A 22,701-nucleotide genomic window follows, 5' to 3' on the forward strand; every position below is an offset into this window, starting at 1 on the left:
TAAGGAAGCAAAAACAAGCAAGATAACTGCTGAAGCCTGCTTCTCAGTTAACGATAACAAAACTACAGTAAAAGTCAACAGAAAAGAACTGGCAAAAAGCCAGTGATAATTGATTACACACAGAATCCACTATTAAGACAAAGTGAAAGTTTTAAAAAGTAACATCACTTGTTAAAGACTAGACAAAACCAAGAATGAAATAAACATAGCCTAATATTTTCAAGTGTGCTCTGTGTTTCAACCAGAAATACCGAATACATACAAACAAGCACATTCCATTTAATGATAAAGTGAATTACACCATGCAAACAATCTAGTCATAAAATACAGATTTCCAAACAAACCTATCGAACCTGTTCTAGTTTTCATCATTTTAGCATGTTTTTATATGTTGACATTGGTTGGATAAGACTTACAGTGTGTTCCTCTAATTCAACATTATGTTGCCTGTAAGATGTAATAACACTTCTTCCCATATTTTCTTCAATCTCTACTACAGTTGACCTACACTATCAGCTCACAGCAATATTTTACTTATCCTACATTCGTTCATGTTACAAGTCAATTCCAGTATACTCCCTTTAATATCCAGCCAGCTCAAATACCTTACAACATAGCTTCCCAAAGTGAGCGATATCGCCCACTGGTGGGTGATATGAACATTTTTGGGGTGACAAAGAATTTTTAGAAATTAAGTCTGCATTTACTTATATCTAGGCATGCCTAGAATAAGGGTGCACTTTTATTAATTTGACTACTTGCAGGCGACGTCCCTTTGTATTAAAAAAGCGGACTTATTTATCTATCGAATATTTTTGCTGCACAGTCATTGAGATGGTTGTCATATGTGCTAAAAATAGCAGGCAAATAGGCCTAGGCCTTGAATCATGCTCCACCACAATTTTTTTTTTTTTGCATAATTGTATGAAGTCCTTTGTGTAGGATACAAATTCACAGAAATTTTCTGAAAACTCCAGAAAATAAAGAAGTTATGAGGGGTTATATGTCATGCGTAATTCTATGGTTTCATATCAAAACACAAGTGTTATTTTCAGGATCTTGACAAAATGTGCAGTCACGTACAAAATGACAGCTCTGAAATTGTGTTTCTTGACTGGGTGAAAACGATCAAACTTTAAACCTCTATAACCTTTTAAAATCATTTTTCTAGAAAAAACTGAATAACTCCAGCAATTTAAGTTGGAAAGATATATTTAATGTGCCAAATTTCAACATTTCAAAACATCAATTCCATCAACTTCCACAACTTGATTCTTTGAAAGATGAATTGGTTGATTGAGAGGACGATGTTCAGGGGAAATTGATAGAATTACAAAATGACAATGACGCCACAATGCGATATCACTGTAATGGCAAAGAAGGTTTGTGGTACCATCAAAGTATATTGGAATTCCTACCTCAATCTCTGAAAACATCTGAAATTACTTTTGTTTGCCTTCCCTACCTCGTATCTGGTTGAATCTCGTTTTATAATACAATCTCTTTATAATCATCATCATCATCATCATCATCATTTAACGTCCGCTTTCCATGCTAGCATGGGTTGGACGATTTGACTGAGGACTGGTGAAACCGGATGGCAACACCAGGCTCCAATCTAATTTGGCAGAGTTTCTACAGCTGGATGCCCTTCCTAACGCCAACCACTCAGAGAGTGTAGTGGGTGCTTTTACGTGTCACCCGCACAAAAACGGCCACGCTCGAAATGGTGTCTTTTATGTGCCACCGGCACAAGCCAGTCCAGGGGCACTGGCAACGATCTCACTCGAAAATCCTACGGGAGCCAGTCAGGCGGTACTGGCAACGGCCACACAATCATTAATTATTTTTGCATCGGTAGTTCTGATCAATGGTTCATTTGGGGAAAATAAAAATCAGTGTAAAAGAAAGCACAAGTTTACCAAAATTAATTTGTCTGCATAATGTAGAGTTAACGTTTAGAATTTTATTGACACTAATGGCAAAACTAAACCCACAGTAAGGGATTTGTAAACAGCTGCATATTTAGTCGAAACGGCACTAACCGAGCAACAAGTCTATGATATAGCGCGTGTCAAAAGAGGTTCTCCTAGGGGATTTAGTGTCGGGCGCTGGGGGGAGGGTTAACACAGGTGGACGATGGAGCATTTTTTGGCTGATAGGTGGGCGATATTGCAATTTAGCGTGAAAAGTTTGGGAAATACTGCCTTACAACAATGGTTTCCATGTAAATTGAGGGCACACAACCAATGGATCATACCGCCTTCTCTCCAGCCTTTGTAGTTCTATCACAGTTTAAGTTCATGTCTTGTTACCATGCAGCATTACATTATTTATAGATGCTTCATTTAGTACAGCCTTTGTGCAGAAAGAGAAGGCCTTTCTTTCAAGTAGGAGGTCTCAGACACCTGGATTTTATCCATCTCTTTTTTTTAAATTGTAACTAGAATAAGAAGATATATATATATATATATATATATATATATATATATATATATATATAGGAAAATGAAAAATAATAATAAGGCAGAATGCTAAAATGAAAGCAAGAGGGAGAATGAAAATGTTTTTTACAAAAAAGTAAAAAATGAAAAAAATAATATATAAAAAAAATAAATATACCAATACATTATATTGTCTTTGAGCTTTTAAAGTTCAATGGTAATCCATGTAGATAATAGTTGGAAAAATATGGATGCATGAAAATTGGTTTAAAAAAGGAGCTAAAGGTTTATGTGTTAAGCAGGAAGTGTGTGTAAGGGGAGACAAATCTCTTTAGTTGGAGTTATAAACTTCCTGTTGACAAAGAGTTCATAACTCCAACTAAAGAGATTTGTCTCGCCTTACACACACTTCCTGTTTTGACACCACACTTCCTGCTTAACACATAAACCTTTAGCTCCTTTTTTAAACCAATTTTCATGCATCCTTATTTTTCCAACTATTATCTACATGGATTACCATTGAACTTTAAAAGCTCAAAGACAATATAATGTATTGGTATATTTATTTTTTTTATATATTATTTTTTTCATTTTTTACTTTTTTGTAAAAAAACATTTTCATTCTCCCTCTTCTTGAAAATTTGCCATGCAATGAAAGCCGGTTAGAAATCTATATTAAAATATACTTTCATTTTAGCATTCTGCCTTATTATTAGTTTTCATTTTCCTATTATTTCTCCACATGCGGTTAACACAACCCCACTATTTACTGACTTATATATATGCATGACTGAGAAGCTTGCATTCCAGCCATGTGATTCCGGGTTCAGTCCCACTGTGTTGCACCTTGAGCAAGTGTCTTTTATGGCTAGAGCCAACCAAAGCTTTGTAAGTAGATTTAGTAGATGGAAACTAAAAGTCCATCGTATGTGTGTGTGTGTGTGTGTGTGTGTGTGTGTGTGTGCGCGCGCGCGTGCGTGCGTGCGTGCGTGCATGCATGCATAGCCTTGTCTCAACAACACATGATGGTTGTGAACAAGTGTCACCATCATACAAACAATGTTGTTCATTTCCAATCTTCTGTGAAAAACATTTCTGGCAATGGGGAAATGTCTTGCTTAGAAACAGGTGAGGATCAGTGACAGGAAGGACATCTAGTCAAAGAAAATCAGCCTCAACAAATTTTGTCTGACCTATGAAAACATGGAAAAGTGAACCTAAAATAATATTTTTACATCCACATTTTTCATGCCAGAATTGACTGAAAAAATATTCTATATCCTGGTGCCCTTCCTGTTACCAACTCTTGCTTGTTTTCAAAATAAGGTGCTTTATTCCACTAGTCTTTGCATGACAAATCTCTGAGGTGTGGAACATAATGATTATGCAGGACATAGCATATATCACTGCTACCCAAGTGATATCAAAAAGATACACAGAGACAAACACATACACAATGGGTTTCCATACAGTTTCCATCAATAAAATTTCACTCGCAAGGCATTAGTCAACCTGAAAGTATTGTAGATGACACTTATTCAAGGTGTCATGCAGTGGGAATTGAACGCAAAACCACAAGGCTGCAAAGTAGTGTCCACAATGTCTTGACCGCATCATAGTTTGTCAGTCACATAAACTCATAATTCTACTAATGCCTAAATATAGTAAGATACTGCATCTTGTTTTGGAGTATCAACAAGAATAGAAATTTATGAGGAATTTATGATTGTGAATATCAACAATCCAGATATCCATACAATAGTATGTTCCTATCTACATTGTGCATCATGATAATGGAAGTAACTGAAACAGAGCAAAAAGTAAACAGATGGTAGTTATGGTAGCAGAGGGCAAGCATGGTGGTGTTGATAACGGTGAATGAAGAAAGATTTATAAAAAGAGAGAAGTACTAAAATATATAGAGAGTAAAAGTCAGAGAATATAAAAATAAGATATGATAATGGTTAATGACGGTGGTGGTAGGGTTGGTGACGTTTATACTGAAATGTCAGGGAGTAGGAGTAAAAATAGAGAGTGGTAAAGCTAGCTCAGGGTTGTAATGAGAGAGAGAAGTGAAAGGATGAGTAAGAGTGAGAATTGAAATAAACAAATAAGAGAAGAAACAGAACATTGAAAGCATGAAAGTGATACAGAGATGGAGAGGGAGAAGGAACAATATGAAACACAGCAAAGTTTATGCAGTCACCACTGCTTTAGCTATCTCACTATCTCATTATATCTCTCTCTCTGAATTTATGTTTTTTACAAATATCTTAGTATATACAATGTTTAGTTGAAAGTTTACAACACAAATGCTGAGATCTGTAAATAGGTATGTATTATCTTTATGATTGTCAGCATGTGCATAAATAGTAGAAAACACTTGCCAATGTGTTGAACAGTGGAACTGAACTGAAAACCACACAGTTGGGAAGCAAACTTCTGAACCACACAGCCATACTTGCATGAGAGAGAGAGAGATCGAATTGTCCCAAGTGTGTGAATAAGTACTTCACTTGAGTTTTATAGTGTCAACAACTGATTAGAGCTGAAGTAGAAGCCTAACAGTTAGCAATGTTTTAAACATGTTTTATCCATGAAAGATTGGAGGTTACGGGACATAGTATTTGCAGCGAGTTTGAGCACTTTTGCTGTGTTGTTCATGAATAAGAAGGATAGAGCCTAAGGTTGTTTATGGTCTGAGTGTTGGTGAAGAAAACTAGCTATTTCTCCCATTCAGTACTCATTGTTGTCACAGTACATGGAGGTAATGCAAATTCGGTGTGAGGTATCTAGACTGCAAATGGATAAGGGACACACATAGGATCTGTTTCATTATAGGTGTGCGTGTGCATGTACACACACATGCTTAGAAGTGGCAGTGATTAAGTTATTCATTCTCAGAAGAAAAAGTATGAAAGACATAACCCAACCATAAAGTTTAACCCCTCCATCTCCCAGTATAAAGCTGCCTTTCTCGGGGTTCATGGTCCTGTATGCTATATGGCAACCTTGCTAGCGTGGGTGGCATGAAAAAAGCAAGTAAACACTGTAAACTGGTTGATATTTAGAAAGGTTTCTAGCTTTTAAAACTGAAAGAGACAGTAGAGCATTGTGTACTCCTTGGACCCATCAGATCCTGTTCAAACCATTCAACCCATGCCAGCATGGAACATAGATATTAAGTGTTGAGTATGATGAAGTATGCCTGACTTGACAGACTATAAACTGGAGACAGCTTCATTATTGCAAAATATGATAAAGCAATGTAAGAGTAAATTCCAATGAAAGGTAACTTTAGTTAAATTCTCATAACAGATACAATTGAGAACAATAACATTGCATTGGCTTAAGTTCTTAAAGGCAAGAAACAACTTATATGTAAGTCTGAGGTGGATCTGGCTGTTCACAAATCATACTTATAGTCAGTGGTGGTTTAGACAATATTAATCAGTATACATTTTCTTGCTTGAGTTGTGGAGTTGAGGCTTGATTTTTCTTGGTTAAAACTTGGTTTTATCTTGCCAGATATTGTTTATATGTATTCCCGTAAATAAGAATTACATCACTGTCCTCTCCCAATGGCTTCTTCAATTCTCCTTGACAACCTCTCATCTTCCTCTGTTTATGATGTACCTCTCCTCTCCACTATCTGCTGATATTTACTCATATAATATAGAATAGCATGAGACCAACACCACCTAAAAAAACAGATTTGCAAGCAAGACATAGTCAGCTCTCCAAACCACCTAGGAAGGCAGTAACTCTGAATCATACTCAAACAGTGATGAATCACCTAACCCATACCAGTATGGTTAATGGATGATGATGACATTGCCTCAAACTCAAAAGGAAGAAACAAAACACCCAACATTAAATAGACAAAGCTTACTACCCTCTTGACACAAACTCAGTCATTAACATTCAATTTATGGAGCCCCAAGCAAGAAAATGCAATATTTCGATCAATATATGGTAAAAAGTTGAAACTATATGAATAATTTTTTACTAAATTAGCAAGTCAGTCCACTGTTCCTATCCATGTACTCTATTTGAGCAACAGGTTTTCATTCTTGTTCTTCAGAAAGTAAAACATGAAACCCCACCACCCCCTACAAAATTCACAACATTCACCCTCTCATCTACTCCCTATCTGTAACCATCTTTTCTTCTCCCATACACTCTTACAAACTTTACTCTAGCCACACTTCTTGTTCTCACTTCCTTTTTACATATCTTGTGTCTTGAGGGTTCACCCGACATCTTATCACCACCATTCTTATGTCTACCCAGTTCCACTCTCAACCTCTATTATATAATGAAAGTAGCTACAGCAAGAAACCTGTTCTGGTTTAGCCCTTCTCTCTTACTTCATCCTATAGTATAAAGTCATTGCCTTCCCTGCTGTAGCCCACTCAGTTGAAGATCTTAATTTTGCAGGCTGCATGGTGACCTCACCTGTACTGATGCTAAGAAAAAAAAGCCTCAAGTACATTCTGTAAAGTGGCTGGCAATAGGAAGGATCCAACCACAGAAACCATGCTGCTAAGGCAAACAATGGAGCACAATGCAGTTTTCAGACTCGTCAAACCATCCAATCCATGTTGGCATGGAATACTGACAATAAATGAATAATATATGATGGGGTTTTTCAGTTTCCATCTATCAAATCCACCCTCAAGGCTTTGACAAGCACAAAACCTTAATATGGAGTTTCTACTTGTACCCTGAATTCTTTTGCTGTACTCATTGCCAACCTGATCATAGGTTGTACAACTCTCACCAACCACTCGTCTATCCCTAGTTTCCGCATTGACTACCAGATAATGGATTGGGGGACCCTGTCAAAAGCTTTCTCCAAGTCAACAAAGGCCAAGTACAGAGGTTTATCTTTGGCTATGTATTTCTCCTGCAACTGCCTTACCAGCATCAATGGTGCTTCTCCCTGGCACAAAACCAAACTACATCTCATCCAAGCTAACTCTCTCCCTAATTAGTTGGGCTATGACTCTCTCGATTAACTTTCATCACCTGATCCAACAATTTGATACCTCAGTAATTATTTCTATCTCAGGTATCACCTTTACCTTTGTAGCAGTTGACTATGGTACTGCTACACCAGTCATTGGGTATGACTCCTTCATGAACCACCTGATTTACTTAACCTGACTAGACCTTAACCCACACCACCATATATTTTAAGCATCTCAACAATGATTCCTGATGGGCTGGGGGCTTTTCTTGTCTTCATATCCTTAATTGCTTTATCTACCAAAGAACTGTTGATTCAGGTAGCTGGTCCCTCAATTGGGTCAACATTTGGAAGACTCTGCTCCTCCCATTTATTCTCCACGTTCAGCAGTCTTTCATATTGGCATTTCCAAGCCACTCTGCAGAATTATTAAATGCAAGTGCACCATCATCCATGTGGACACATTTCTCTCATGCACTGTCTTGCAATCCGAAACACTTTAGTTCTTTGGTCCTCACATCGCTGAACATAGGTAAACTTCTTTTCTGCTTCTCCCTTGGCTAGATATACACTTGTCTCCTAGCTTCCCTTCTGGCTATCTGATACAGTTCCCTGCTTCTCGCCCACTCTTCCAGGCCTGTTTCTTTGCTCTAATGGCCCTGTTTACCACATTGTTCCACTACCACATTACTCTAGGTTTGGATGGGACTTTGCACCAAACACAGATTTGGTCTGTGGCACTCAACAAGCTGTCCCACAGGAATTCCCAGTTGTCCTCTATGCCACAAATCTGTATCTCCTCCTCCCTCTCATCAGATTTCTCAATTAGGATGTCCCTAAATCTCTGACCATATGAAAGGTCTTTAAACTTCCAAATCTTTCTTTTCCAGATTGGTCTGCTTCTTGGCATCCTTTTGGTCAGGAGTCTAAAACCACTGATGACTAGTTTATGCTGAGGGGTACATTCTTCACTAAGAAGGATCTTTGTATTTAAGAGCAACCATGCATCCCATTGTCAGGTGAGAATGTAATCAATCTGGTTAGTACAGTTACTTGAATGGGAGGTTATCAGGTGGCTGGCTGGCTTCCTGGAGTTGGTGTTGCAGATCAATAAGTTGTTTGTATCACAGAACTCCAGTAGCCTTGTTTCCTCTGTTTCAGGGACCAATTCTATGGACACCATGAAAGATACCAGTCTACCGTTCAACATGCCTATTGAAATCCCCAGCCACATGCGTATTATTGTCTACTTGCCTTGATATCGCATGATAGTTGTAGGCGAGTGTCACCATTATACAAGTAGTGTCCTATTGTTTCCTACCTTCCATGAAGGCCATGAGAGAATATTAACAGGTCAGGGTTGGTGAATATTAACAGGCTGGTGACAAGGCATCTGGCTACAGAGAATCTGTCTCAACAAATTCTGTCTGAGCCATGTGAGCATGGAAAAGTAGATGTTAAAATAATGGACGATAATGATAATGTAAACAAACTGTTCCACAAGAACAGACCAACTCATGTTGGTCTAATACAATTGGGTAATAAAGACGATTAGGAATTTACCTTTCCTTTAGCAAAGTAACCAAAACAGTTTGTGAATCATGTTAATTCAGCTTAATCTTAGCGTTGAAATATTTACTCTCCTAACATGCTGGAATGGAAAAGCTAAGAGATATTATTCTTAACCAAATGATTAATTCGGTAGGAAGAATGAGAATTGAAAGAATGTAAACAGCTAGTAAATTGAAAAACTTTTGATTGGGGGAGGGGGAAAGGAAGGATAAGTATTTAGTGTTTCACCAAAAGCAAACCATTTCCTCCCCTTTATTAATTATTAATCATATATATATATATATATATATATATATATATATATATATATACACACACATACACACATCCAGTTGATCATATTAAATCTCAGTGTATTTTCTATCAAACAGAATTGAATAAACATGGACAAAGATTGAACAATACTTACATTTCTTCACAAACTCATAAACATATTTGTTTTTCAATAAGTTTTGTGTCTGGCATTCGTTAAATAAAACATATAAACAATCCAAGAGCCCCTGATGGTTCACTAATGAATCCAATATGCCAGCCTCTTGGATTTCTCCTTGCATCAGCTTCTCCAGTTTTTGGATTCGACTCGTAATCGAATCCATACTTTCATTATCCATTTTGATTTCGCTAAAAGAAGAAAAAAAATAATAGTAATAACAAATGAATAACAATAATAAAATATATAAAGAAAAGTAATGCAAAGTCTTAATAAGATGACTTTAATATAAAAAAGAATTTCCTAATTGATGAACAGATTTTTTTTTCCTTCTTCAGATGAGTAAACAAGTTATTATACAAAGGCATATAATTGAACAGCAAATGCTTTTAGTTGAGTTTGCATTGTATTGAAAGCTTATCCATTTATCTCAAGATCAAATTTGCCCCTGAAGTATTAGGATGTTAATTTGTTGTAAATGTATGGTATTTAGAAATTATTTCAGTGAAGGAATAGTGCAAACATTTGCAGCTACAAATGAAAAATCATCGAACATCTGAGGAAAATATTGGAAAATGTAAGTAAAAGCTGGGCATGTGGGTAGGTATGAGAAATCATCTGATCATTTAATCATTTAACATCCATGTTCCATGCTGGCAACAGGTAGGTTTGACAGAATTAGATGGGTCTAGGGCTACATTGTCCTCAACTGCCAATTTTGGCATGGTTTCTCTAGTTGAACGCCCTTCCTGATGCCAACCACTTTACAGTGAGTACTGGGTGCATTTTTTCACACCACCAGCACTAGTGAGGTTACTATACATATTGCAAAACTACAAACCCTGAGAGGTGGCTTTATGCTAGTAGATGAGGGGTTGCAGGATAGGGACAGAACAGAACAGAATAGGTTTCTTGCTGTAGAGAAGTAAATTATATGACCACTCACATTTTAGAAGAGAAGATGGGAATGAGTGGGGTGGAGTGGTGAAGAGATAAAAATAGTAGCAATGAGGTGTCTGTATGGACCCTCAAGGTGGGGAGGTAGAGATTGAAAGAGTGTATGGGATAGTGAGCGATGGAGACTGGATGAGGTATGTGTGAATACAATAAAGGACAAGATTTGAAGGGTGGATGTTTTATCCAATGGTGAATAAAGAGGTGTCCAATGATGCATGGGGATGAAGAGCAGCAGAATATAACAATGATACAATGGACAGGGGTGGGGGATGATTGGTTGGGTATGGACCATATAGTCCCTTCACTGATTTGCAACTGGTAGTAATTTTAAAAAGTTATAAATGCTGCTGTTGGTATTTTAATTTATTTATTTACTTTTTAATAACATGAAATAACGAAGCTACCTCATTAGCTATTAACAAAGTTGAAAACAACGTCAGGCACCCCCCACCATCTTTTTTTTTTTTTTTTCATGTCTTGTTTTAAAAGGATAGTTGAAATAGTAGAAAAATATTCTAAATCATTAAACAAATTTTGGATATATAACCTAAAATTGAAAGCCATAAAATTATTTCAATTACAGTCTTTAAAAAAAATTTTTTTTTTTTTTAGAAAAATACAAGAAATAGTTCATTTTTGATTTCTTAGTATTTATTTTTAGGAAATGATCGATAATTCTTAAGGATAGTTCTTGTTAACAACTGCATATTTTCAAATCACTTTATGGAAGATTTCTTTCAGTTACTCCCAAGAGTTGTTAGACTTAAAATGTAAAGATATATATATATATATATATATATATATATATATATATATATATATATATATATAGGATGCCAGTAGTAGCCACTTCTTGTTCTATTTCATAACCTATTTTCCAATCATTAGAGAATCTCTAATGAGCTGCTTCTTTCAGATTTCACAACCTGTCAACTCTCTTCTCTCCAAGCCAATTAAACACTGACAGACCACACATGCTTCAGTTTTGAAAACTCCCTAATTTATCAATTTCAAGTCAGGTTTGCAACAATTTTCACTGATATGCTTGTTCTTTTATGTAACTAATTTATATACAACTTATTCACAGATAATAGAATATGAACTCAAATTAAAGGTTGGTACTACAAGTCAGCTTTACTCAACAAAATACATCAATGTTAACACAATTCTAAAACAACCACACCATTAAAATTATACTAATGACTTAGAAATACAATTAAACTAAAATGTATATACGAAGTTCGATCAAAAAGTATCAGGACTGTTGCTATAGTAACAGAGCTAAAGTATGCAGAGTGAAACCCCTTGGCACAGATTGACTTTGAACTCTGTAACACATGCACATTAAGTTATAATGTTTTTGCTCACTTCCATTGTTTATAGCAGTGCTTGGAAGTAAAGTGTGTAGAGTGTAGTTGTCTCAAAATGAAGGTCAGGTTTCAGCTGTGCAGGATCATCTTCAATGCGTCAAAGACAAAAACAAGATTTCTAGATGTTGAGGAAATCCAAGATAATGCAATGAGGCAGCTGCTAGCTATCCCCCAAAAAAGAGTTCCAGGAATGTTTCCATCAATGGAAATGATGTTGGATAACTCACTGCATTCTTAAAAACACTTGTATCAAAAGACAAGTATATTTGGTTATAAAAAAGGAACCCCAAAAAAAACATACACTCTACAGAACTTGATCTATGCAAATGGAGCTAAGCTAATATTTTCAGTTTGTATATAACCCACACCACTTGTTCTATCCTCACTCACTTCTACAATTCATACCTTCGTGTTCCATGTTCACACCTCATTATTCTGGCCCCTACTCTCATACTTTAACATCCAGGTCTAGCATAAAGCCTCCTGCCTCTCAACTGAAGCTTCACTCAGTTGAAGGAGATTTAAGTTTTGCAAGTGCAACCTCACTTGTGCTAGTACCATGAAAAAAAAGCACCATGTACATTCTGTAAACAGGTTGGCACTAGGATGGGTATCCAACTGATGAAACCACACTAAAGCAGACATTGAATCATGATGTAGTCCTCAGACTAGTTGGATACCGTCAAACTGTCCAACCAATGAAACACAGACATTAAAAGATGGTGATGATGACAATGACCATCTTTTATAGGTAAGCTCTGATGTCTTTCAAAATCAACATTTACATACAAGCAAGCTTGACTGCATATACATACAACTCAGGATGATAAATCTCATCAGCTGAAATATTTATTAGTTGCTTAAGGAAAAACATTACTACAAGTGTGAGAAAAAATACAAACTAAATATTCTAACAGCACAACTGCAATGAAATTAACACATCAGTGGTGTGAAACAAACCATATACAAAACTAAAGCTACAGAAAATTATGTAATTTTGAAATTAATATTTAATATCTATCAAGAAATTAGTTTCTTGACAAGTTAATAATAAAAATAGTTGTTTGAATTGTAGTAGTGTTGACAACAGAGGTGGATTTAATGAAAGAACAGAGAAAGGACAGGGAAATTCATTTAACCAATCCATGTCATATAGAAAATACAATCATCACCATCAATTTAACATTCGCTTTTCCATGCTTGCATGAGTCAGAATTAAGGCAGATTTTCTACAGCCAGATACCGTTCCTGTCACCAACCTTCACCTGTTTCTAAGCAAGATAATATTTCCCCCTATGGCAAGACATTTTTGTAGAATATTGGAAATGAATGATATTGTATGACAGTGACACTCATAACTATCATGTGATGTCAAGACACACACACACACACACACACACACACACACACACACACACACACACACACACACACACACTTCTTTCAATTTCCATCAACTAAATCTATTCACGAGGCTTACTCAGCCAGGGATTATATTGAAAGACACTTGCCAAATGTCCCATACACTGGAACTTAACTTTAAAAAAAAAAAAACCATGTGGTTGAGAAGCAAATTTGTTAACCACACAGCCATAATGTGTTTAAAAAAGTTCACACACACGCACATACAATGAGCTTGCATGACTCACATGTTAAAAATGGATAGTCTTCTCTAGATTTCTTACTTAAAAAGACCAAAAGTAATGACATTTGATGTAATTTTTTGAAAACAAAATGAAAAAAAATTATGAAAATAACACAAAAAATTTAAGAATCTTTCATTTCTTGCCCTCCTCTCCTGCATTTGCTTACAGACTAAACATTATACAACTACTAGAAAGCATTTGTCTTTACAAGCATGTTAACCTAAAGCTTTTCTTAGATGTATGTGGCACTGCTTGCAGCTGCCTCCTCATAAAACCTTCTGCATTATTAAGACAACTGCTATCTTACATTCTTTTTTTTTATTTTTACCTTTGTTCATCCCATAATAAGTAAACCTAAAAGAGATCTTCCATAACATTTTCCTCAGTGCAAATTATGCTTCTGAATTCTTTAAAACTTTTCCATCCTGAGATGACACTTTTGTGAGAGTTTAAATATTAAACATAATTAGTGATTAAAAATAACAGAAATAATGAAAGAACAAAACAATCCTAAGTAAACTTGACACCAGCAAAGAAGATGAAAAAAGAAAGGTAAACAATGCATTCTTATGAAAGACTGAGTGTGAGTTTTGACCCTTTCTTCTTCCCTTCTCCTTCTCTCTCACTTTTACAAGCCACCTCAAAAATAGAAATTGTTACCCAAGAATGCACCTAAAAATAAAATAAATGGAGAATGGGGAAAGCAAGAGAATGATAAGAAATATAATCAAGGATAAAAAGGAAAGAGTTAAAAAATACCAAAACAATTTTGAATTTTTTCTTTTCTTTTCTTTTTTTTTTAAGTATAGCAAACGAAAAAATGCACAAAAAAAAAAATAAATAGATACATAATTAACCAGCTAAGGTGTTGAAGGAGTAAAAGTAAATATAGAACATGAAGAAAATCTGAGTCAAGATATAAGGATTAGCAACAACAAGCTCTCAAAGACTTAGACAACTATAGCAACAGAAAGATAAGTGATTTAAGTGTTATAGAGGAAATAAAGGTTGAACTAAAATTAGAGAACGACATTGAATAATATTTTAAAAGCCCAGAGGAACTAAAAAAAAACACTGCTTATACTTTTATTGTTATCTAATTTTTATGTCAGTTCAAAGTAAACATTAAAGGTTATTTTATGATTGGTTGATGGTAAAGTTTTATTTTTGAAAGATTTTTCCCATTGGAATAAGAAAATTCACAATGTATAGACAATTTCAAAGCTCTTGTGTGTATCTAAATATACAGTCAATGAATACATGCATATACTAACTGCAGTGCATTCATGTTTGACAATGCAATCAATATAATCAATCAATGAGCTCAATCTTCAATATTTAGATTTCCAGTTTTCCTGAAATCAAAAATTCAAGCTTAAATAGTCAATAAAAATCCAATACAGAATGGGGGAAGGGGAGAGAAAAAATTTCTTATGATAATAATAATGATTTCTTTATTAACCACTTTCGCACATGGCCAGCAATTTGAAGGGAGGGGATTAATTGTTACCATTAACCTCAGCACATCCGATAGGATGAAAGGCAAAATTGACCTCAAAATGTAAAAAGCTGGAACAAATACCACAAAACAATTTTTCCAATGCTCCAATGATTCTGTCAGCTTAATATTTTCTAGTATAGGCAAAAGGCTTGAAATTTTGGCAGAGTGGGTTAGTTGATTAATTTGACCCTAGTGCTTGACTGGTACTTAATTTATCGACCATGAAAGGATGAAAGGCAAAAGCCAAATTTGAACTCAGAGTGTAAAGATGGATGAAATGTCGCTAAGCATTCTGTCTGACATACTAATGATTCTGCCAGCTTGCCACTATAATAATGATAATCATTTCTAATATAGGTAAAAGGCCAGCAATTTTGAGGGGAGGGGCAAGACAATTACATCAGTTCCCAGTACTAGGCTGGTACTTTATTTTATCAACCCTGGAAGGATGAAAAGTAAAGTCGACCTTGATGGAATTTGAACTCAGAACATAAAGAGCTGGAAGAAATGCCACAAGCATTTTATCTGACATGTTAGTGATTCTACCAGCCAATAATAATAATGATAATAATAATAATAAATCACACAAAGAAAGCAGAAAATTAAAGTAATGAAAGTTCAATTTGAAAATGAAACTGAAACTATTCTAACCGACTATTGAATTGCCTTGGATGACAAAGATCCTGAAGACAATGAAAAAAACTATGTAAGATTAATTCGAAAAGAAAATGATTACAGTTAAGTACTTAATTAAGATAACATCATGTCTGCAACAACAGATGAAATAATAAATTGATTAGAAAAATAGTAAAAAAATAAATAAATAAATAAAAATTTAAAAACCCACATTGGATCAATAGATTTCTATTCAATTTGCCTTCCATCAATAATAGTAAATAAAAGTTCAACAATAATTAAAACTAAAATTTTCAAAACAAAACAGGCCAATGTGAGTATGTATGCATATATAAATATGCACATACAACTGTATATACATACACAAAGTGTACACATTGTCAAACAGTATATACCATGCACATTTTTATGTGCATATATACATACACAAAGTATATACATTATCAAACAGTATATACCATGCAAATCTATATGTATGTATGCAGATTGTATGTGACTTTGCATGTGTGTGTGTGTGTATAGAGAGAGAGAGAGAGAGAGAGAGAGAGAGACACACACACACACACCTATGTGACTGTGCATGTACATATTTACAATAAAAAAAAAAGTTTGCAAGTGTGTGAATAAAACAAGGTACGTGTATGCATATGCATTAAGTATATATAAAATAAAATATAAAAACTAAGGACAAACAGTGACACCTTTCTTAAGAACGTTAAACAGTAATTTTATAACAACTAAAAGAAATTCTATTTTGAAACATAAAGGCCTAAATAAACATAGAAGGCAATTGAAAAAGTAAAAGTATTTTTTCAATAACTTACTATAAAAATTAATGAAATCTGTGTGTGTAAAATCCTAACTGCTAGCAAGTCATTTTGAAGCATTTGTGCTGGAGGCCCATCTGACAAGAGATGTTACAGAATGCGGTTTATAGTCAGACTGTTTTTCCCCCTGTTATAAAGCTGCTTGTTGATTTGCACTTAAAAAGGTATCCTATTACAAAAGGACAGTGAAGATAAGTAATATACTATGGTACATATGGCACCCCCCACCCCATCTCATCCCCCTCCGCCTCCACGCAAACACACCTCCCCCACCCCCACCCTCTCTCTCCTCTCTCTTTCTCTCTCTCTCAGAGCTGATTCCAGAACCCTCAGTAAAAATAACTGAGACATCCGTCAACATATACTCACACATACACTCACACAAAGTGGTCTGTTATGTAAATTTCTTTAACAACAACAAATAAATAAAGTGATGCTCAGGTATGCAACACTCAAAAAAAGACAGTGAGAGAGAGAGAGAGAGAAAAGAATAGGAACATGATTTTAGTAGGGAAAAGTAAAAGTTAGGCTATATGAGATGCATCAGCAGCATAAATGCTGGTGGAACCTTTCTGTGCAAGAGTGCTGGTAGCACAGTAATTTGACAAACACACCATTCCAAATATTTTTGCAGTTCTGAAAGTTTTCAAGGTATTCTTTGATTTACCTTTACATGTAAAAATGAAAGCCTAACTGGATTATATTATGTTGTTATATTAATAATGTCTAACAAGAGAAAGGTATAGAAAGGTAATCTACACACAAACACACCTTGCCTTCTTCCTCCAATCTCTCTCTTTCCTCCTTCTTTCTTTCTTTCCTACCCTTTATTCTTTTTATAGAAGCATGCCTAGATCTACATACAGGCAGGGCAACATTATAATCTATTCCTAATGTTTTTAGTGATGAGATACAAGAAATTACTTTTTTCTCAGCTACACCTCCACTGCAGTCAGTGTATATAGGACCTCCAGACCTTCATAACTGCTGATATTTTGGTTTTCTACCATCTCCTCCCCCCTTTCTCTCCTTAACACATACAGTGTCAAGAGACACCTTTCTTCATTGATAAAAATAAAAATACTAATAATAAACGTGGCAGTGGTGGTAGGTATGAAAACAACAACACTGGTGATGATTCAACTTAGATTAACAGAAAAAGGAAATTAGCTGTAAGACTAGCAAAATTATATTTGAATTTTTTTCTTTTTTATTCCTTGCTTCTTTGGTATGTGTTATAGTGAAAGGTAAAGGGATGCAGTAAAATTCCTTGGTAATAAGGATAAAGTTAACAAAAATTATGTATTTTTAAACTTAATTTTTTGGCCACTTTCCAAAGATTTCCTAAAAACATCAGAAGAATAAATTTTGCAAATTTGAAATTTATATTTATTAGATAACTTTCAAACACCCACTAATCAACCAACAATCCATAAAGGGAAACGGCACCTGTTCTCAGCCAAATACACTGGGGTAAGTAGAGCAATTTACTAGAAAGTGCATGAGCAATGCAACAAGGTTAGATTGTGATTGAGGTCAGTAGCCCAATACATTAACCCCTTACCATTTAAAGTGGCTATATCCAGCCAAAATATCCTGCATATTTTATGTTAAAACTGCCCAGATGTGGCCTCTCTCACCTATCCTACAATATCATTCTAAAACATAACAGTTTCCTCATCAAAATCTTAAAGCCACATGAAAATGCATGATTAATTCAAAACAATGTGAATAAATAAGCATAATTTTTGACAAAATAATGTGAATGCTAAAGGGTTAAACCTTACAATCACTTTGACAGTCCAATATCAGGGGAAAAAAACTCAGCATGACATGTGCAGGCATCCCTCGTGTTACAGCTACCTCAGGGTACAGGAATTTGGCCTTACAGAAATTGTGAAGTAAAACCATTACTTTCGGGATATGGCCTGTAATTTTGCTCTTAAAGAAACTCATATTGCATAGTTTTAAATTGTTAATGATTTAATATACTTCCTTCTAAGCTCAATGGTCACTTGCATTTTAGTTAAGATAAATATAGTCCATGATTTGAAAAACTATCATCAGGCTATACACATGCATGCACATACACACACACACCATCATCATCATTGCTTAACATCCATTTTTCATGGTGGCATGGGTTGGATGGTCTGTTAGGAGCTGGCCAGCCAAGGAGCCATCCCGACTCCATTTGTTTGTTGCAGCATAGTTTCTACAGCTGGATGCCCTTCCTAATACCAATCACTTTACAGAGTGTGCTGGGTGCTTTTTACGTGCCACTGGCACAGGTGCGTTTACACAGCACTGGCGCAAGTGCATTTTACATGGTACTGGCACCTGTAAAGGATAAGCCTTTATATATGGATGACAATGATTTTACTTGGTTTGACGCATCTTCTCAAGCACAGCAAATCGCCACAACTCCTGATCCCTTGTCATTTCTTCAGTGAGGCCCAGCATCTGAAGATTCCTTCTCACCACTTTGTCCCACACCTTCTTTGGTCTACCCCTTCCACAGGTTTTCTCCACAATTAGAGCTTGGCACTTCTTTATGTAGCTATCCTCATCCATATGCATCACATGACTAAATCAGTGCAATTATCTCTTGCACACAACATCTGATGCCTCTTAAACCCAGTTTTCTTAAATCACTTATAAATAATGTACATAATGTGAGTACATATACAAACATGTATATGAATATGTCTGTCTGTATATGACCACTACACCACCAACAATACCAGCCCATTGTCACAACTAAAGCAATAAAATCCACATCAACCCCCACTACCAACACACCTTTTGAATCCAACTGGCTATAAAAGTTATCAGCATGTGCACCAACACATATGCATAAGTGTGTGTGTGTGTGTGTGTAGTGATATATGTTTATGTCTTAGGTCAGACATGCAAGGGATGAATTGCCAATAAAATCTGGTAATCCTTCAGCTAACTGTAATCATAGTACTTTCTCACTCCTTCACTGTTTCATCTCATTTTCATTGTTGCATCAATAGGAATACGGCAATTTTCTACTCTCACAAATCAGATCTTTCCTGGGCCAATTCCTTTTACTACATATTTGTTGTAGATAATTTATTGCCACTACTGTGGGATTTACCTTTGTTTAAGATGTCTGGAAAGAAGCTATCAAGTTGATGTAAAGGTGGTAGTGCAAAAACAACTGTAAAGGGCTTACACTGGGTATTAAACTTGATGTTTAAAAAGACTTCATGTGAAAGTAAAACTAAGTTATACTGCCAAAACTAAGTTATACTGTTAAATCTTGTAACATCTACAGTGGGAACAATACATGACAACAGACAAGAAATTATATCAATTGCTCAAGAAGCTACTCCGTTAACTGTCTGAACCTTATTTTTCCATAGATCTAATATAATGCTTAAAATGGAATGACTTTTGATTGTATGGATCAATGATCAGAATCAGTGTAATGAACTGATAAACATGGTGGTAATTCAAAAAAGAGCCAAAAGTTTATATGACAATTTGCAGAAAAAGGAAGGTGAAACTTCTAATAAAAAAAACCTTTTTGGATGAGATGAAAGGCTTAAGAAGAATGTGAAATTGTACAACATAAAAATGATTGGTGAAGCTGCAAGCTATGACAGAGACTGCTACAAATTATTTTGAGCAGTTGAAGGAAATGACTGCTGAAGGCAGTTAAACACCAGGGCAAGTATACAACTTTTGTGAAAGTGCATACCTGCTAGAACTTTTATTTCTCAAGAAGAAAAAAAATCAACATCAAGATTTAAAGCTTCCAAAATTCATCTGACACTTCTTTTGTGAAAAAACGCCAGTAGTGGTATGAAATTAAAGCACCTACCCATGTCTCACTCTGAAAATTCAAGGACATTTACAGGTTACACAAAGATTAATCTACCTTTCAAATAAGAAGGAATGAATAACTAAGAACCTTTTCAAAGAGTGGTTTGTCCTACCATAAAAAGGTACTGTGCCGGACATACTTCCAACAAAGCATTGCTTCTTTTAGACAATGCACTAAACCACCCATCAAACTGAGATGACCTTTCTGATAATGCAAGAGTAGAACATATACCCAAGAATACAACTTCTTTTTCAATGGATGAAAGTGTGACAGCTAACTTCAAGGCATATCATATGAGAACTTTTAAATAACTTATAAAAGCAACTGACAGGGAAGATGAACCTACAGCTGGAGATTTCTGGAAGAAATTCAACATAGTAGATGCTGTGAATAATATAGTCAAGTCATGGAATAAAGTAAAAACTTAACTCTGAATCGTGCTTGGGAAAATATATGGCCAGACTGTATCAGTAACATTACAAGTTTTCCTCAAACAGAAAGTCTACATCAAATTCAGAACGGTATAGAGACACATGCAAATGATGTTGGATTTGAAGATGTCATAGAAGATATGATTGAGTCGATAGCACCCTAGAGAGAAAGTTTGTCTAATGAGGAGCTGATGCTGTTAGAAAAAGAACAAGCTGAAAATATAGATGAGACAATGGAAGTTCCAACTACACCACTTAAATTGACTACAAAAATTATTGCTAATGGACTGGCACTTATAGAGGAAAATCTGCAGGTTTTTGCTGATAATGATCCTAATCGTGAATGTAATATAAAAATTACAAGGAGTTTACAATGAGCTCAGTTCCTATACTGAGCTGTACAAAGAGATGTGTCATAAACGACTTTGGATAAGATCTTGCTCTTCACCCCTCAAGATGATGATAATGAATTATAAGACAATAAATATTGTACAATAGTAAATATTGTCCCTCATCCTCCTGCTAATGCTCATTCCACCACCACTCCTCACACATCTTTTGTATTAAGAATGTACTCTTACAAGATAATTTTTATTAACTCCCTAATGTATTCCTTGTGAAATAGTTTTGTGTTTTTATCTATATTGTACTGTGTATGTTTAGAAATAGTTATTTTCATGTACAAAAGTGATTGTGTAACTTGTTCTCTGTTGTTTTCTTGTGGTCCCCCCGCCCCAAAAAGTCTGTAGGAATGCATTCTCACTTGATAATATGAAAATCAATAGGAAAATTAATTTTGCATTACATAATTTCAAGTTACAGCCAAATTTTCAGGAATACATTACTTCTGTAAAGTGAGAGATTCCTGTATCTGTATGTATGTGTGTATGTATATATATATATATATATATGTGTGTGTGTGTGCAGGTATGACTGTGTGGTTAAGAAGCTCAATTTGCATCCACATGGCACCTTGGGAAAGTATCTTTTACTTTAGACCTGGGCCTTGTGAGTGAATTTGGTATATGGAAACTGTGTAGAAGCCTTGAGTGTGTTTCCCCTTAGTTGGTTTGTTCACATCCCTGCAACTTAGTGGGTCAGCAAACGAGACCAATAGAATAAGTACCAGACTTAATTATTAAGTACTGGGGTGATTTGTTCAACCAAACCTTTCAAGGCAGTGCATCAGCATGGCTCTAGCCCAATGACTGGAAGAAGTAAATGATAAAGGAAATATATAAAATAAAGAACATACTCTTTTTTTCCCAGATTGCTATGATTTGAACAAGATCATGCTATCACATAGATCAAACTGTTTTCTTTATCTATATTAAGATTCCTACAAGATGGTGAACTTGGAGAATTGTTAGCATGTCAGGTAAAATGCTTAGTGGCATTCCATCTAGCTTTACATTCTGCGTTCAAATTCTACTAAGGTCGACTTTGTCTTTCATTCTTTTGAGGTCCATAAAATAAGTACCAATCAAGCACTGGGACAAATGTAATCAACTAGTCCTTCCCTTGAAAATTTCTGGCCTTGTACCAAAATTTGAAACATTTATTAATATTCCTGCAGAGCCTTAGTTCTTCAGGTTATGTTGAACCACACTTAGCCTCAAATATTCTGCAACATATCTGATCTCATTGTCTTTTATATTGAAAGTGGACACAAGTTTACAATGGCAAATCACTGATTCACTGTATTCGGTACTGAGAATGACAAAGTAGGCCGTTGAAGTGTTGCTTATTTGAACAAATTTGTGTTGATATGGATTCCCAGCACAAACGCTTACTTTTACACACAAAAGTTAGATGGCTCTCAAAAGGTATGATGTTATGTTGCATACTTGAACTCCAGAAGGAATTGCATGCAATTTTTAAAGAAGAAAAACAAGAACGCTTCTTGGAATATCTACAATGTGAATTTTGGGTTTCCAAGCTGGAATATTCAACAGAGATATTTGCACAACTTAGTAGTGTCAACACAAGTATGCAAGGTAGAAATGAAAACATTCTCACTTCAACATAAGCTGGTTTCATTTAAAAAGAAAGTTGCAAT

General features: G+C 35.3%; 1 protein-coding gene across 22 annotated transcripts in view; it reads right to left on the minus strand.

Moving 5' to 3' along the window:
• LOC106874645 (citron Rho-interacting kinase) overlaps nucleotides 1–22,701 on the minus strand; it is a 351,869-nt gene that overhangs the window by 262,011 nt on the left and 67,157 nt on the right. For 12 of the 22 annotated variants that reach the window (XM_089347064.1, XM_089347057.1, XM_089347060.1 and 9 more), the window contains exon 2: nucleotides 9,398–9,609. In XM_089347064.1, coding sequence (XP_089203190.1) covers nucleotides 9,398–9,599 — 202 coding nt within the window. In that variant the 5' untranslated portion in view covers nucleotides 9,600–9,609. Of the gene's footprint in view, nucleotides 1–9,397; nucleotides 9,610–16,352; nucleotides 16,438–22,701 lie in introns of those variants that run through there. The other 10 variants (XM_089347067.1, XM_089347063.1, XM_089347058.1 and 7 more) reach the window with 1 other exon arrangement.

Source organism: Octopus bimaculoides, chromosome 2 (assembly GCF_046866305.1).
Source record: "Octopus bimaculoides isolate indiv1 chromosome 2, ASM4686630v1, whole genome shotgun sequence".
Classification (NCBI taxonomy): Eukaryota; Metazoa; Mollusca; class Cephalopoda; order Octopoda; family Octopodidae; genus Octopus; species Octopus bimaculoides.